General features: G+C 42.4%; 2 protein-coding genes across 8 annotated transcripts in view; one reads left to right on the top strand and one right to left on the bottom strand.

Annotated features, from left to right (window-relative positions):
* Positions 1-393: 393 nt before the first annotated feature.
* On the bottom strand, positions 394-6,039 carry LOC110987128 (F-box only protein 33-like). Of its 3 annotated transcripts, none has more exons than XM_022249587.2 (4): positions 5,587-6,039; positions 4,359-4,893; positions 2,897-3,579; positions 394-2,598 (listed from the first exon to the last, which is right to left on the bottom strand). In XM_022249587.2, exons 2-4 carry the CDS (start codon positions 4,868-4,870, stop codon positions 2,258-2,260), a joined length of 1,536 nt encoding a protein of 511 aa, XP_022105279.2. In that variant the 5' UTR covers positions 4,871-4,893; positions 5,587-6,039; the 3' UTR covers positions 394-2,257. The 3 variants fall into 3 exon arrangements, with proteins under 3 accessions (XP_022105279.2, XP_022105278.2, XP_086992935.1); XM_022249586.2 differs by having other exon boundaries at positions 5,689-6,039; XM_087136809.1 differs by having other exon boundaries at positions 5,810-6,039.
* Positions 6,040-9,254: 3,215 nt separating this feature from the next.
* The window catches only part of crtc1 (CREB regulated transcription coactivator 1), a 70,781-nt gene continuing 63,426 nt past the window's right edge, over positions 9,255-16,609 (top strand). For all 5 annotated transcript variants that reach the window (XM_087136498.1, XM_087136497.1, XM_022249489.2 and 2 more), the window contains exons 1-2: positions 9,255-9,403; positions 9,576-9,698. In XM_087136498.1, coding sequence (XP_086992624.1) covers positions 9,284-9,403; positions 9,576-9,698 — 243 coding nt within the window. In that variant the 5' untranslated portion in view covers positions 9,255-9,283. The remainder of the gene's footprint in view (positions 9,404-9,575; positions 9,699-16,609) is intronic.

The following is a 16,609-nucleotide window of genomic DNA, read 5'->3' as shown; positions in this document are numbered from 1 at the left end:
GATGGGGTTATATATATCCTCCAACTTTCGACCAGGAAGATAGGCAATTGGATCACCCCCCCCTCAAAAAAAATTCGTGGTGGGAGGATGCAGATCTGGGTTTTTTTTTCTTTTTCAAACTTACCAGCAACAAAAACATTCACAAATACTGAAAAAAGGGAGAAATTAACAAAACTCTTATTTTTATTTGAGGTTAAGGGATGCAAATATAAGAAGGCGCAAATCTGTATCATGAGCAACCCCTACCCCCCCACAAACACCCACACTTTGTAAATTTCCACTGCCGTGCACTCTCCCATCCCACACTGTTCCTTCAGAATAGATTTATGCCACTGGACCAACACCCCCCAAACACAAACACACACAGTACTTTATTTCCAAAATTGACAACGCTAACGAGGTTTCACTATACCTTTCCAATGACCTGTCTTTAATGACGGAAAGCACTGTGTTGGGTTTTTGCACAGATCGACTGACATGACGTGGAACAAAGGACAGATTCCTTGCAAATCTATTTTCTCTCCTACTTTTACAGGAGATGAATAGTTGTCCATTCCCCTGGAAAAATAAAATCATCCACGCACATCAAGTCAGTGCCAATTCAATAGCTGTTAATGCCAACCATTTTCTTCCAAATAAAGATACAGATATTTAGGTACATCAAATTCATTGCTCTTTGGAATCGGGCAAATAAGCTCAGATACAGGTATAGAACAGACAACAAAATGCTTTACAATTCAATTTCAAATATCAGAGATTAAGCCAGTCGTCCAAACTGTTCATCTATCCTGAAATCATGACACCTTTTGTACTTCATCTAAATACACGCTTCAAGTTTAGTTTCACATTAATATCAATATTACAGTTTACTAATGAAGTGATCAACAGACAAAAATCATTTCAAATGCCTTCACGATCACAACATCCTTCCAACAAATATAAGGAATATCAAAATAAACTGAAGCGAGCATGTGAAAACAGATGCTGCACATACTGTAATACTGACAACGGCATTAGATACATGTAGATCTTTGGTGAGTTCTACACATCTTCCACATGGAATTTCTAGTTACAGCCACCCTCAGTGGGTGAAATCTAATGGCACATGAAAATGGCTTCAGACCATTTTTACACACTAAACTCTATTTCACAACTTCTATCATTCTAAACCATAAGAACCCGTATACAATCATGCACCATTACGAAGCAGTTCTAAGTATCAAATCTTTTTCCAGAACATTTGTTTTTGAAGGAGGCATATAATGCTGTTTTGAAAAGCTGCATAAATCCACCAACCTGGTGGGAACATTTGAAAACAAAACTGGCCGTTTGGGGGACCTGAAAGGATCTCAGAATTTCACAATTCACATCTAATTAGCCGACTTGACGTAGGTTGGACACAATCGAAGGGCAATATTTGGTCTGAGTAAGGTTCCAGTAAACACTTTTGCATTTACTCCAACTTGACCCACTTCAAATTTCACCTTCCTATTGTGTCTGCCATGTTTCAAAATGGCTAATTACCCCAACACTGTTGACTCTGGTATACTAGGGTAACTCATACAACATACATCTAGGCAGTTCACAACACGACACAATTATGCACCGACAGAAAAGGTATAAACTGAAGTGCAGTCAATTGATTATAAGAAATGGACTGGAGTTCATTCTAAGGATGTTTCTCTTCCTCACAGTTGACTCCAAGGATGTCGAGTGTGAAACTGTGAATGGGGGTTAATCTGTGGCTGACCTTTGGCCTATGCCAAAGGTCAGTCTCAATTCTGGCAGGATACAGGTAGCCTTTTATTTTGGGAAAGGGTTTACAAGAGAAAGTCAAAGTAAAGAAAAATGCAATATGTCACGGCCACTCATTGTAGTGAAATACTTGTGCACTAAATGAAATAATCAACACATGTAAGCAACCCTCAGTTAGGATTTGAATGTGAACACTTGAGCAAGTGAAAGTGCTAACGCACAGTTCAAAATCATCAAACCTTGCCCAAGCTTTCTCGACCAAATCTTGCACCCCACCCTTTTGTTAACTTCATGGAATGCCAAGATCCCTAAAAAATGTCCACAATATGTTTACTTGCGTTGATCTTATTCCCTTGGTATCTGCCATTGCAAAGCCTTGCTGCATGGAAATCATCACACAGTTACAATGTCAGCTTGCAAGCTGGAAGCGAGACTATTTGGGGACAAACACTGGGGCCCGCTGTATTGTTAATCCCTCACACGACACAAGTTCCTCCATTTTTCACTGAGCGGCGTCGATGAGCAGGTCCTGGGCCAGGAACTTGGCGATGGTCAGGTGCCGCCTCTCCACTGGTTCCCAGGGCCGCTTCAGGCATCCGCTGATCTCTTCCACCTTCCTCTGCAGGACAAACAGGTGCTCGGCCTCCGAGGACGCAAGGCTGTCTGACAGCAGGCTGTCTGAGAATTGGCTGTCGAAGGACGTTGGGGTCTCTTCTCCGTCCTCCTCACGGGTCGGGATGTCGTCGTAATGGTAGAGAAGCTCCCGCTCCACCTCAAACGTGGTCAGGCTGGGCCCCCTCAGCGTGGCCATCGCCAGAATGTTGCAGAGGAGGAGTTTATACCCTAAACACATCAAATAACAGATCAAGAAGCAAGATGTTGTACAACAATTATGCTCAAGGGTCTTGAGGCCGAACACTTTCTCTAATGTGTAAATCCTTTTCTTAATTTTCATTTACTCTCATCAATTTGTTTTTGGCCTACATCTAATTGCGTTTGATTTCCTGGAAGCAAAACGAGATAAAATGCTCAGTCCCAACTAGTGGCAAATGTTGACAGACTGCTGATTGCTGGCCAGAACAGAGAAAACACCATGAACAAAAGAATTCAGACAAAAAAGTCACTTCAGACGTCTTCATACCTGTGATTATAAGGCGTTTCAACTGCTTGCACTGCCAACACAGCATGACCAGTGGGTCTGCCTCCGAATCATTGCCAAACAACAACGTGGGCTTGTCAGTATGCAGCTCCAAGCAGCTAAGACTCTTGTAGTTTTTGGCGACATCATCGATGAGCTCCTCTTTCAGGGACCACGGGTGGCAGACAAAGATTCTCAGGGACGTCAGCGGTATGCTGGGAGTGAGGAAGTGGAGAAGCTCGTCCATTGCTGCGCTATCGGCAACGACGGCCGACACGGTAACGCACACATCTGGCAGGAGACGGGCCAGCTTCTCCCAGCTGGCGTCCTCCGCAGAAGTAATGACGTCGTCCCCAAAACCCGTTATCATGTTGAGCTGCCGCAGGACGAGAGCACATTTGGCATCGGGCAGGCTCCTCAGGAGTTGGTCGGTCACCATGGACAGATTCAGGGTCAGGATGGACAGGGATGTGAACTCGCAGAGGGACGACGTTACTGCAGTAGCCTCGTCGGAGAGTCTTTCGCTGACCTGGAAGGTCGGGACATGGAGGACTTGCAGCTGCTTGCCAAATTTCTGAGCAAGCATCTTCAGGAACTTGGACTGCAAAGAGGCGATGCTGTGTCCCAGTGCCAAGGTCTTCAGCTTGCCAGTGGCTTGCATGACTTTCTTCAAGCTCTCTGTCATCCTGAAAAAGTATGTGAATAAGACGAATTGATGGCATGGTGCAACAGGTCTCGAAGATGAATTACAAGACTTTATATTCCCTCTCCCAATAAAGCTGTCGACCACAAACTTTTCCCATTTCTTTTGGCACAAAGCATTTTTCAACATTGTTACAGGGTCAACGTAAGTAATGTTTCTCTTCACATAACACATTTTTAACAACTTACAATGGTACCTGGCATCCCTGTTGGTAAATTGTAGTGAAAAACGCATACTTATAAACCTTTAAAATTGACCATGCTTTTCTTTAAAAGTGAAGGCACTGGGGGATTTTGATCATCAAACTGTGAATCCAATATTTGCTCATGGACAAAACTGTGAGAAAAAGTTGCCTAAAGGTTTAGTGCCATGTACTTACATGACAATGAATCATCAAACATGACTGCTGCAAAATGTCCCAAACTCTGAGAACTTTTTGTGCTGAAATAGCGCTAACATTGGCAGCTTTGCGAAGAATGACATCACAGTTTTGCTCAGGGATATGGAAATCAGTATAAACACCAAAAAAGAAAAGGAAATGCCTTTTGAAATAGCAAAATTGAAAATAGTGTTGAACAAAACATGACGGTTCATCTTCAATGCTAGCTTCAAAAATTGTACAGCAGTTTTAATTACACACACCCCTTTAACTGAGACCAAGGGTACACAGAAGGTTCCCAAACGTTTCTAGACATTAAGTGCTTCAGAACTGACAGTTCTTCTCCACGAATCTCGAATGAGCTCTGACCATGTAAAACTCACTTGGTTTCAAACGCCTCATCCGGTGACTGCGGGCATTTACAGTTTTTGCACAGAGGAAAGAAGCTGAAGACGAGTTTCTCAAGTCCCTCGCTGCTGCTGAGACCGTCAAGGACCTTAGGCAAGTCTTGGTACAATGCCCGATAGTGGGGCAGCTCATCCAGCTGCAACTCCTGTGATGACTCCTCAGACCCCGTGGGCGGGAGCAAGCTGGCCGACGCGCTCCGGCTGACAAACTGACCACACAGCACGCCGTGATTGGGCAACACCACCATGCAGGTCAGAGTCAGCTCCCGCACAAACCGCCCGCACTTCTCTAGGATGCGGCGGGCCGGCTCGCAGCCGGTGCGCAGGGACAGCTCCAGGTTCACTTGACGCCAGAAGGAGGGGTGGAAGTAGCACTCCCGCCAACTCCTGCAGGTTGACGAGGCCCGAGCTCTGTCTCTGTGAGACAGGCAGGAGAGGACGTTAATGACTGCCGTATGCGGCAGCTGGCTCCAGTTACTAGGATCCATGCTGGACTGATGTACTGGAAAATCTACATGTATCAAAAACAGACAAAAACTCTCCTCTTACAGTATGGTATTCATTTTTGAAGATCTTTAGCACTGACCACATTGAAATTGCAATGCAAGTTGCAATAATGCACTGAGAATCTTTTTGGTTGACAAAAAAAGAAAAGTACAAGTCAAAGGAAATGGTAGTTAAATTCCCAACATCTGTCACTAGAAAAACTCTAGTACATGTATGTGACATCTTTTTTTTTCTAAATACGTGTGATGTCACTCTAGCTTTTTAGCTCGTGCATTTGCTGAGACTATGCTATTGTTATAAGCACAATCAGTTTATAACCAACTGCTTTGACGGCTGAGGGATATGAAAATGATCCAGTCACACCACATAAACAAAACAGTATCCTAATGCCACTGTTTTCATTGCATTGAGAAAATTTGCTACTTTGAAGACGTACTTTTCCTCATAACATATAAACATAAACAATGATATATACCATTTAGCAAGATTTTTCCCCTTACAAACACCATGGATGAAGGCCACAAACCCGTGGTCTGACCATATTAAAAAGTTGCCAAAACATCCTACCTAGGCCCAATCTGGGACAGTGTGGCAAGAGTTCCATATATGGACGCCAGGGACCTGTTAGCCTTCAGAAAGCAAAAACATGTCCAGAAAAGTTCAATTTAGGAAAGAAAATACCAAGTCGTTTACTTACAAAACGCTTAGAAATAGAATTTTTCAGACCAGTCTCATAGGGTTTGTGCATGGGGTGTGGCGTCCGTATATGGAACTCCTTCCCTAAATCTAATTTGGGTACCCCTGTTAGTGCTCAGCTTTCTACAAGGCTCCACGATCACGTTCTATGCAAACGTATTTGAAGCAAGAAGGCAAAACTCTGCTCCATGAAGTCACTATGGCATCACTTGAATTGCACGCACTTGGGTGTCGACCTAGACTAGGCATGCCAGGTCGACTCCCTGACCATACTGACGTAATGTACGAAGACCAGCGTCCGCAACCTTGGCTAGGTGTCAACTGTGCACACGCCACAAGGTCCAAAGATAGAGACCGCCCAACACAAAACTGAATAACTGTTCATAAAGAAAGTGTTAACTCGTGGTGAACTCCAGCAGCTGATTTGCACCCGGGTACCCGTGCATGAATGTTTACGAAATGACGGTGTGGTATCCTGACCATGCTTAATCAACTTCGTATATGAACTAGGAACCAGACTAAATTCTGACGGGGGGGGGTACCGAGTTGACGCTTGTGGCGCTAGCGCTGCGCACATTTCGGGGGTCCGACGTGTGATATTATATCATTGAAGTTGATAAAAACTTATTTGGGGGGCTGGTAACATGCATTACTTTATCACTGTTGGAAATTGTGCTCTAGACCTACAAAACCCTATATCAGATGTAACAGAGACAGAAAAAATGGACTTCAGATTTATAGAATGACCCATTATTGAGCTTTGAAGTCGACCAAGTCGGCCTTTTTAAAATTAATTATGTATAGCTGTGATCCTTTAAATAGCTTTATATTCCGTTTAATTATCTAGTCTGTTAAACGTTTAAACTTTGAAAGGTCATTCTGGCTTGAACGATAAATTACACCGTCATGTCGATTTCGCAGTGGCTTTGTTTCGTCATCATAGTCGCTAAAAGACGGTATTGTAATCAGATAAATTAGCCGGGCACTGACGGAGCTGCCGTGTTTTCCCTGCGCCAACCTCTTGCTTGCGGTTTTGTGGCACTTTGGAAAGGGTGTAAATTTTGTGAATCTAAAACAAAAGAAAAACTCCAGCCGTTGCCAGCGGAATGTGTTCCAAAGAAAAGGCTGTAAAGTGGGCACGCTCTTTTTAGCACGATGACTATCGTCAGATGCGTTCAACGGGCCTTACAGAGGCCTGCGACGTGCATATATGCAACTAGCTTTTCCTTCGATTGCATTTTGTTTTAAGTTTCGAGATTCTTCGAAAGAATACATCCTATCCGCAATTAGAAGAAGCATCACATAATAAAATTTGCTCTCAGTCATCATTTGTTCGGAACAAAAGGATGGTTTTAGTTCGTGACCTTGCTTTATACTGACCCTTAACTGAATCGAGGTGGTAGCTGCGACGCGCGCACATCTCAAGTAACCATGAAAAATATCTTGTCGCTGAACTGTGTAACATTCTTTCGAAATCTGCGTGTTTTATGCAAAAATTTAAGACATCGCTGTGATAAAATCAAATTTTAAGAGAAATTTCTTGCGAAGCCTGCATAATGTGCCAGCACATCTTGTAAAGCACATACATCAAGGTATTTTTATCACATTTTGTCTTTAATAAGAATTCCCCACATCCGTCGTAAGAAATAACTCTGTGTCTTAGTCAAACACTAGTCAACATCAGCACTCTCAGCAAAAAAATTAAAAAATGAAATAAAATTGATTGCATTAAGATGGAGGACTTGTGATGAAGCAGTGCTCCATAATCGTCCTTCATTAGCCCTGCTTCCCTATACGGTCTTGTATTGGTCGGCCGGAAAGTGTTCCGTTTGCCCTTTGCACCAGTGTTTCCCAGGGTCCTAGTCAGACATACTTTAGACGCCAGCACAAACCTGAATTTAATTAACGCCGAAGAATGCTGAACTTAGCCCGCTGAAGAGTGCAGAAGCCTCACATTTCCAGTTGACGAGGAAAGCACTGTACTGTATCTTCTCAAGACTTTTTCACAGGCTCTGGAATCGTTCTTAATATGGATAATTTGGTCCTGTTAAGTGTTAAACATCTTTAGTCAGCCTAGCTCCTTTGAACTACCGTCACTGTCCACAAAAACTTACCGCTAAGATGCAGATCACTTTTATGATGGCGTTTTAAGTGTTAAACAGGAGCATAATAACGTCTTGTGGGGGCAGATCAAGGAATTTTCCCGGGGGGGGAGTCGGGCCAGAGATTTTGTTTCAGTTTTCATTTATGCGGACAAGCGGGAACGATGATGAAAAATGGTACATGACACTCATTGTTTAAAATGGGTGCACTTACTTAATTAAACAAATTATTTCCCCATTCGTTTAATTTACTTTTTTGGGTCTCAGAACATCTCGGGTTGACCCCATCTCTCCCCCTTGAATCCGCGCCTGTCTTGTAAGTTTTTGGAATTCGAGAGAGAGAGAGAGAGGGAGAGAGAGAGGGAGAGAGAGAGAGAGAGGGAGAGAGAGAGAGAGAGAGAGAGAGAGAGAGAGAGAGAGAGAGAGAGAGAGAGAGAGAGAGAGAGAGAGGGGGGGGGGGGAAGGACCACTGCGGATCTCTACTATATGGTAGAGATCAGTGGGAGGGACACCTGCCCACAAAGCAAATCAGTCATTAAGAGCGCCCCCATGCGGTATTTAAAAATTACGCGCATGCCTCTCCCTGTAAATTAATACAACTTCCCCGGAAGAATGCCCCCCCCCCCACACACACACAAATGAGTAAATTAAAGACAACAACTACAACAAACAAAAACCCCAAAACAAACATTCTGAGGGTTACAATGCACAGTATCTAAACAAAAGCACAAAGGCACAAAATTGTACTGGGATCGTCGCCTCATGTCTCTTCATTTGTTGCCACTAGCTCAAGTTTTACTAAAAAAACCTAGCGAATGAAGGGTTTCTCTGATCAGCGGCGCAGTTTGCTGTATCTGAGTGTTTTTTTATTTAAAAAAATCATTTAGTCGATAATATTTCGTAAATGGGGCGGCGGCATGGTCCCACATGGTTTGTCAGAATTTGGGATTAGCTTAAGTACAGGTACCAGTACGTGTAGTACTAATTGCCCCAAACTTAGACAACTAGTGATCGATGCGCGCATTTTAACACTTTATAGAACTGTTACTCCCATATATTTGCCAGAAAAATACGTAAAAATGAACATAAACCTTGCTTAGAAACTCTTGGTGAACTCTCACAACACATGATAGTGTTAACTTGTAAATCTCATATTAATCTTGTACAATCGTCCTGGCGTGGCGCTTTTCTTACTAATCATGTAATTTCACTTCAACAATGAGAAAAGGGTAATTACTTCGATCTATCTCGCTCACAGTGTCCCTACTTATTGCTGCATACTAAGGATAAAAGATTGAATTTCCAAATTTCACATCATCATGACGGTCTTTTGGTTTAAATTAATATAAACTTGTTGGGATATTGACGACAATGTTTACAATTTTTCCGCATAAAAATATAAAACACCTTTGAGATTATGATGGAGGCACACGTATTACGCGCGATGTGATGTGTGAAAATTTTTGTCCGCTGCCTTTTCCTCAGGAATCACATGGGCAGTATGGGGGGCAGTGATTGGTGTAAAACAGACCCCCCGCGATGACTAAATGACAACATACTCGTTGCTTTCTAAAATTTAGAGGCCATCCAGGCTGTATGTCCAAAATGACGAGTCCACGGAAATTTGCCGAGAAAATAGCCCTTCACAACCAAAAGCAAGCCGAGGAAACGGCTGCTTTTGATCAGATTATGAAAGAGGTCTCAAATGTATCAAGGGTAAGTACACTGTGGGTCAGAAAGGTGTCGTTTTCGGGGAGAAATTGCAGAGGTTATGACAGACCGAAGCGAGTCTTCGCGGTTTCCTCCATTACGTTTCCATGTGTTTGTGTGCACTCATACTCAGTTTACGATTTTAGAATTGTGTGTTTATTTTTTTCATTCTCTGCAGCAAAGTCAAAGCCATGTAGGACATAAATCGCACCATTTACAGCTTGCTCCAACGTTAGGGGCCTACAGAGGAGGGTCATTGCCCAACGTTAACCAGTTAGGAAATAATACTATAGATTTACAGGTAAGAAAATTCGCGCCTAGTTTCATTGGTTCCATGTCTAATTCCTTGACCGCCATGCGTGTTGGGTGAGTAGTGAGTGTACTGTACATGTCATGATATGTGCGCGTTGTGTACCACAACTAGCGTTAATGTGTTTTCATCATGGCGTTTCCCACAGTCCCTGTGTAATTATTGCATTACAGACGTGTAGTTCAAAGTAAAGGAAGATTTGACTGGTGTTTGTGGTTAATTATTCCTTTGCCAGCTTTCGAATAACATTGTTTCTTTCTCTCTTTGAGAATATACTTGTAAGTTCAGAATCAGCCAATTCGGTATTTTGGTCGTGCCTGCGCCAACTTGCCGTGGCAACCCTTTTTCTGGATAAACAAACCATTCCGCTCCACAGCAATGCACGTGTTCACACCTAGTATTTTTATTGGACTGGCCATTCTGGTTTGGATTTCTTCAAAAGTAAAAGACGTTCTACAGTGTGACGTGTGCATGGGTAGTTTTCCTATAGATATAAAAGGTGAATAAAGAATCCCCAAAATATTTCTTGTAAAAAATTCATGTTAATTGCAGAAAGTTGACATGGTTGAAAATAAATTAAACCGAACTCATTCGTATGCCAGCTTTATGCTATATCGTACCACTGGCTATGCCATGTGGGTTTGTTTAAATCCAATTTCTATCCCACAATTCCTTGCACACCTGAAACTCTGACATGGCTTATATTACTGTGCGCAGCATTCCAGTGTTGCACTTGGGGTGTGCATGGGCCTAGCTTTTTTATATGGACATGTACATGTACATACATGTACATTGTCAGTAAACTTTTACTCTTATGATGTACACGTGCAGACCGCGGTATGTACATGTACATGTATGTAGTCCTTGTTTATATTCCATCAGCAGGGTCTGTGTATTTGCGGACCCCATTCCTGTAACTTGTAAGCTCTAATAATGACATCACGTTGGATAGCTGCAGGATTGATTTCATGGAAAGAGTGCAGGATTTTGATATTGGAGGAAAATGATGGGGTAAAAACGATGGCAACACTAACTATGCAGTGGCTCACACACTGAAAATAAACATGGCGACTGTGTCCAAGCCAGTTTGGGAGAACACAGCTACATGTAATTGGTTGCTAAATATTTCCATTGGGAAGTCAGCCTCTGGTTGAAAAGGGCGAGGAAGAGCAACTTCATCCCCTGATATCAAGCAGTGTGCCTACCTTCTCTCTTTTTGGTAGCCAAGCTGGAAGTAATGACTGGTCCTCGTCCCATTATTTTCCCTTACCAAATAATCTGCCATTGGCGCATAAAAAATACAGCAAGTCAGGTCCGAGCCAATTTGGCTCATTACGCTGGTGTTTATCTCCGTTTTCCGTGGCATGAAACGACTGAGAATATTTCTATTCTCCCTGGATGGGATGCCAGTCCATCGTAGGTTGCTTCCCCAGCTAATGCTGGTACCCATATATACACCTGGGCGGAGAGAGGCAAGCAGAAGTGAAGTGGCTTGCCAAGGGCCACAACATGCTGCCACCAGCTGGATTCGAACCTCCAACCCTATGATTGGAAGCCACAGACCCTAACCACTTGGCCACATGCTCCCTTGCCATTGGCACATACATTATGCATGTAGAAGAGTGCATAAAGGGTGATGTAGGGAACAGGAACCAGTCTACATGTAGCTGAAAATAAAGTAAGGAAGTGTACTGCAGTACATGTACATGTACCAAACACAGTGCATTATGATTTGTGTCAGGTAGGAAGGCTGCATGTTCTCCCAATTTTCTGTTCCAAATTTACCGAAACTAGGGTGAGCATAATTGAGCAAATGGCGCCCGGGATTTGCACTCTTAGGGACTGACCTGTTTTGTAAAAATAATACAAACAGACAGGTCCTCACATGCACAGTCTGCTCTTTTGCACTCAGACTCAAAACACTCTTCCATGTGTGTCATGCAGTTAGGAGTTCTGACATGTATGAATGGCAATCTTTACTTTCAGGTTACTTGTACTGTTTTTTTCCCTTTTTTCATCTTCCTTATGCTTGTGTATCAGTCCAATATTACCTTTACAGCCTTGGAAGCTATCTTTGTTTATATTGCCACCATTATTTTTCTTATCTTTTTTACCGTTTTTGGCCGTTGAATTTGAGTGAGTTGTCAAATGCTATGTGAAGGACAGGCTGGTATCCTGAAAGTACTGATTGCCCAAAATATAATATACTGGCATGTCCACTAGAATCTACCCATTATGGGCACTAACCGTAGAAAACGGGGCCATGTGAAGCATTTTTTTAAATAGAATCCGGGCAGGTGATTTGATGAGTGTTGGGATTTTGAAAAGCCATGGTTCTCAGTTAAGGTACATGTAGAGTGTCTTGGACGGGTAGAGGGAATTTGGAAATTGGAGCAGGCCAGAAGATGGGCTTGATTTGGCCTTCAAAACTTTCTACAAAACAGATGTGCCTCAATCAAAGTGAAGCATTTGGACATGTTGGAGGTGTGAAAATGAAGGGCGAGGTTGTACATGGTGTAGAGAACATCCCAATTGAAACACAGCCTAATACTTCAGTAAGAGACTTTGAGCTGCTGGTGGCGGCAGACATACACGTACCAGTCCTTTATCACAGTATTATGAGTGCTCAGAACTAGATGGGCATGCTCAGAACAACATGTGTATGCGAAGAACTGGTAGAAAGGACTGGTGTGTCTGCTGCCACCAAGTGTCTCAGAGTCTCCCATTGCATGCCAAGGCTACAGATACCCCCAAGTGGTGCGCACTGTTGATGCATGCACACTTGGATGTTCAGTGTCGTGAAGGCGATGGTAAAGGTGAGCGGTCGCACCGGGACATCAGGGCACGTGGATGCACATGAGGGCATTGAACCACTATTTTTCAGTGTGAGCCCACCCTTAGGCCTCTGCAGGGGCGAAGTTAGAACACTGAGTGGCCTTACGTTCCATTTCGGTTCTCTGTCGGGAATTGCTAATTGCATTCTTGAATTGTACTAAAATTATTGGCGCACCTTTATTTTGGCTCCATTTTTCCATTTTACCAGAACCCTTTCTGAAAATGAAAAGATCAACCTGAACTGGGACATGCTTCAGTGGATTTGGCGGAGCATTTAACAAAGGATCTTTTGTGCTACCTTGTCAATTAGGTACAGTAGCTGATTGGCTGTCGGCCTGATGAAACGTGTAAAGGCATACGGTAGCAATGATCAGTGAACATACCGATATGGTACATGTACATTCTACAGTCATGCAATATCAACCGAGGTTTGTGGGCTATTTAATGTCAAACTAGGAGTTTGTTCCCTCTGCAAAAATAGGCCTATCAGTGTTTGTTCCGGTGCACTAAGTTTGGTAATATGACCAGTGAGCATTGCCAAGTTAAGTAGTGTAATCACACTTTGTGGTAGCCATGTACAGTTGTAGGTGTAGATATACTACATGCAAATAGGGTCAATTTACTTCTAGCCCATCAGCCTTCATGCAAGTGCACCATGTTTCTCGGTAGAAATTGAAAGTTACATGTATACGATACTGGAAAAATCATTTAAACTCATTCATTTACAAATGGCCTTACTTTGCATTTTTGCCTAGATATACATGTACATGTACATGTAAGAGAGACCCTGCTACATTGCATGGTCTTACTTTGCCTTAGTTGCGGAAAGTCCCAATCCCCACTGAATCATCCAGGTTGAGCTGCAGTTTGAGTTTTTGAGCTGCTCTCTTTAATTAATCTGATAAAATGAACTGTATGCAACACGCGTGTAATACAGGGAAACCCTGGCTTGGTATGCACATGGATTATTCACAAATGACTTGTATACGTGTGTACTGTGACTGGAAGTGTCATTCTTTTGGAGTTACTCTTGTAAAGCATGAGGTCCTGGTACATGAACCGGTATGAAGGTACATGCGCCGGTCGGTGCAGCAGTTTCGCACAGTGCATCGTAAAAAAAAATTTGACTTCAGCCCACATATACCAAGTACCAAACAAGGCTCCTTTTGCACAAGGACTTGGCAGACTTTGAATGTCTTCAGAGATGCTTCTGCACACAATTTGCACAGTTTACATTTCTGTTGTGTTTTTATTGGAAAAATGATATGGTACTGCATGTCGGCCACAAAGGTCAGACAGATGATTAACTTTGGGATCGTTGGTGTCGGATGGCAACTGTAATGTTGGAAAGTTTCTTCTTTGTAGCAGACTGTTTTGGGGCTTGGCATTTGCCGTACGGTGAATCAGTAGTTATTAAAACAATTCATTTTTGTGGGGCAAGCAGAAACAACATAGTGTAAAATACCTGTAGAACAGCTGAACAGCTTACTCTAAGTACTTTTTAATTCCCACATAGAGAAGAGACGTGCAGAATTATATAGAACTGTACATACTTATACATGTACATGGATGAAATGTGCCATCTTGGTCCGTTGCAAGGAATCTTCAACCATACATGTGCTCAAGGATTCCCTAATGAAATGATGACTTAACAGAATGGCAAGGTACATGTACATGTACTGTACACGATACACATGTACACAAGATGTAATACATCTTGAAGATACACATGTACCGGTACCTACACCTTAGATGTCATTCCTGGAAGTCAGAGACAATGTGATTTATCATCTCGGAGGATTCAGTGGACTTTACACACTACAAGAACATACATGTACATGTGCATATGTGCAAGTTCCAAAGACCAAAATGAAAGCTCTTATTACAGTACCCACTGGTATTTTAGTTCAGGGGGTCAAATAGAGCAACATGCAAATGAGACATTCAAGGGAATCGGGTTGCAAAATTCTCCACCATGTAAACAAAATTGTGCAAAACCTTTTGCAATAGTAGACTTTGAAAGATGCCCTTTAATTCAGCTGATTCAGATTTTCGCCTTAGTTATCAAAATGCAGACTTGAAAAGTGAAAAATGTACCTGAAGGACCTGTCATGACTTGGGACAAAACCTCATAAAATTATTCTCTGCAGTATGCTTTACGCCAAAAGAATCATGAAATATGTAAGGGGGGAGGGAAGAATCAGCCTGCAGCATTTGGAGCAACTAAACTTGTGGGATGCTGACCCATATCGCAACCTGTGGTACAGGCGTACATGTACAATCTTGTGTTTTCATTTCACATTGGCATGATACATGTACATACCGGTACGGAACACATGCCAGTAACACACCAGTACTTGTTCAAGTACATGTACATGACACTGATATTTGTACATGTGTGGTACTTACGGCAGCTCTCGGTACAGTACTGCTTCTACAATCCCTGCACCCACAAAATAATGCAATGATAACAGGTCTGTGCATGGGTGTTTTCCCTTTTCCACTGAACTCAAACTGGATCATATATACAGGTGAGTCATGTGAGTTGATCAACAGTACCTTTACACGTAAATTCCAAGTGCTACATGTATGATTAAAATGAGACAAAAAATGAAGGGCGTGTGGAGTCATAGCCACAAGTTATAGCCACAAGTTCACATAGTACAAGGCCTGGAACCGAAACATACATCTCCATAACCTGGTTTTGTATTGTACCAGCATACATGACATACATGTACATGTACAGGGGTCGAAATTAGCGGTAGTCCGCTAGCCCGAGGCTAGTGGTTTTAGTGGGAGGACTAGTAGTTCCTACTTGTCGGTAGTCCGACGGGCTAGTGCCTTTTTTAGAGGGGGCATGAAAAGAAATAAACACCGTAAATGTAACACCATGCCGTGCAGAGGTATTTTGATGGCAGATGCATGTACATGTACATTTGTACAGCCTACCGTTACACTGTAGACACAACGGGTTCTTTCCATACACAACACGGCCAATGCGTACATGCATTCACGTCGAGCTAATACTCTACACACGTAGGCCAGCCACATGACATTGTACGCATCATACAAGTGTACGTGTGGATTTCACGGTACCCCATACACTTCAACGATATATTGTGCAATGAGAAAAAATGTTTTCTATTAGGCTATTGCGAAAATAATCCAGCGTTTTGTCCAATCAGTCTGCGTGTTTGAAGCGATAACAATAGTCTTTCCAGCACGTAAGATTGATTTCTGCTGGCTGTTACTGAAAAGAATGAAACGATTCGGCCAATCGCATTGTGCGTTAGAAACAATACAATTTTCCGAGCGCACATGGATCGATACCGTCTTTTCGGATTTGCGCAATTTAGGAAACGATTTGAGTGCCAAAAATCCAAAAATTAATTATTTTAGTTGGGCTATTAGCATTTTTGTAGGACTACTGAAAAACTCAAAGGACTAGTAAAATAATGATATTACTAGTCCTGTAGGCTACCATAGAAACCAAGTTAATTTTGACCCCTGATGTAGAGCCAGTGATTTTGCGTTTCAAAAATGGGTATTTTCCGTTTCGCCAAATCCTGAATTCTGCTTCAGAAATTCAAATTTCGCTTCAAGCATGAAAAAAGAGAGCAAGTTATAAATTATGCATGGAAACCATATTTGCCCAACCATCCCCCAATAAAGAAAAGAAAAGAAACAAATCGAGGTAGTATGCTAGAAATACCGGTACATGTAATCTGCCATGTGTCCATCTTTTTTGTATAATTTTCTGCAGTGAAAATTGAAACCAAAAATTCCACATGATAAATGCAGCACCCCCAACGCTTGATTGCCAACCAGCGCGATCTTCAAAAACTTGCTACGATTAATAAATTGACAATTCATCATTCCTGTATGAAATCAGATTATATTTCAATATATGTACATGTACAGTGAAGTCATAGAGCCAGTCTTGCATGCAGCAGTCGTTGATCACAACATATTAATGTTGGACATACATGTAGATCTGCCATTTTACATGTACTGTATTTGGCAGTGGTGCGACAAAATTCAGAAAGTTAATGCATATTTGTGACTGA

The sequence above is a fragment of the Acanthaster planci genome, linkage group LG05 (assembly GCF_054643075.1).
Source record: "Acanthaster planci isolate LZ-2023a linkage group LG05, COTS_SCS, whole genome shotgun sequence".
NCBI lineage: Eukaryota > Metazoa > Echinodermata > Asteroidea > Valvatida > Acanthasteridae > Acanthaster > Acanthaster planci.
The sequence above is the reverse complement of the archived record's forward strand: the minus strand, read 5'-3'. Positions and strand labels throughout refer to the sequence as shown.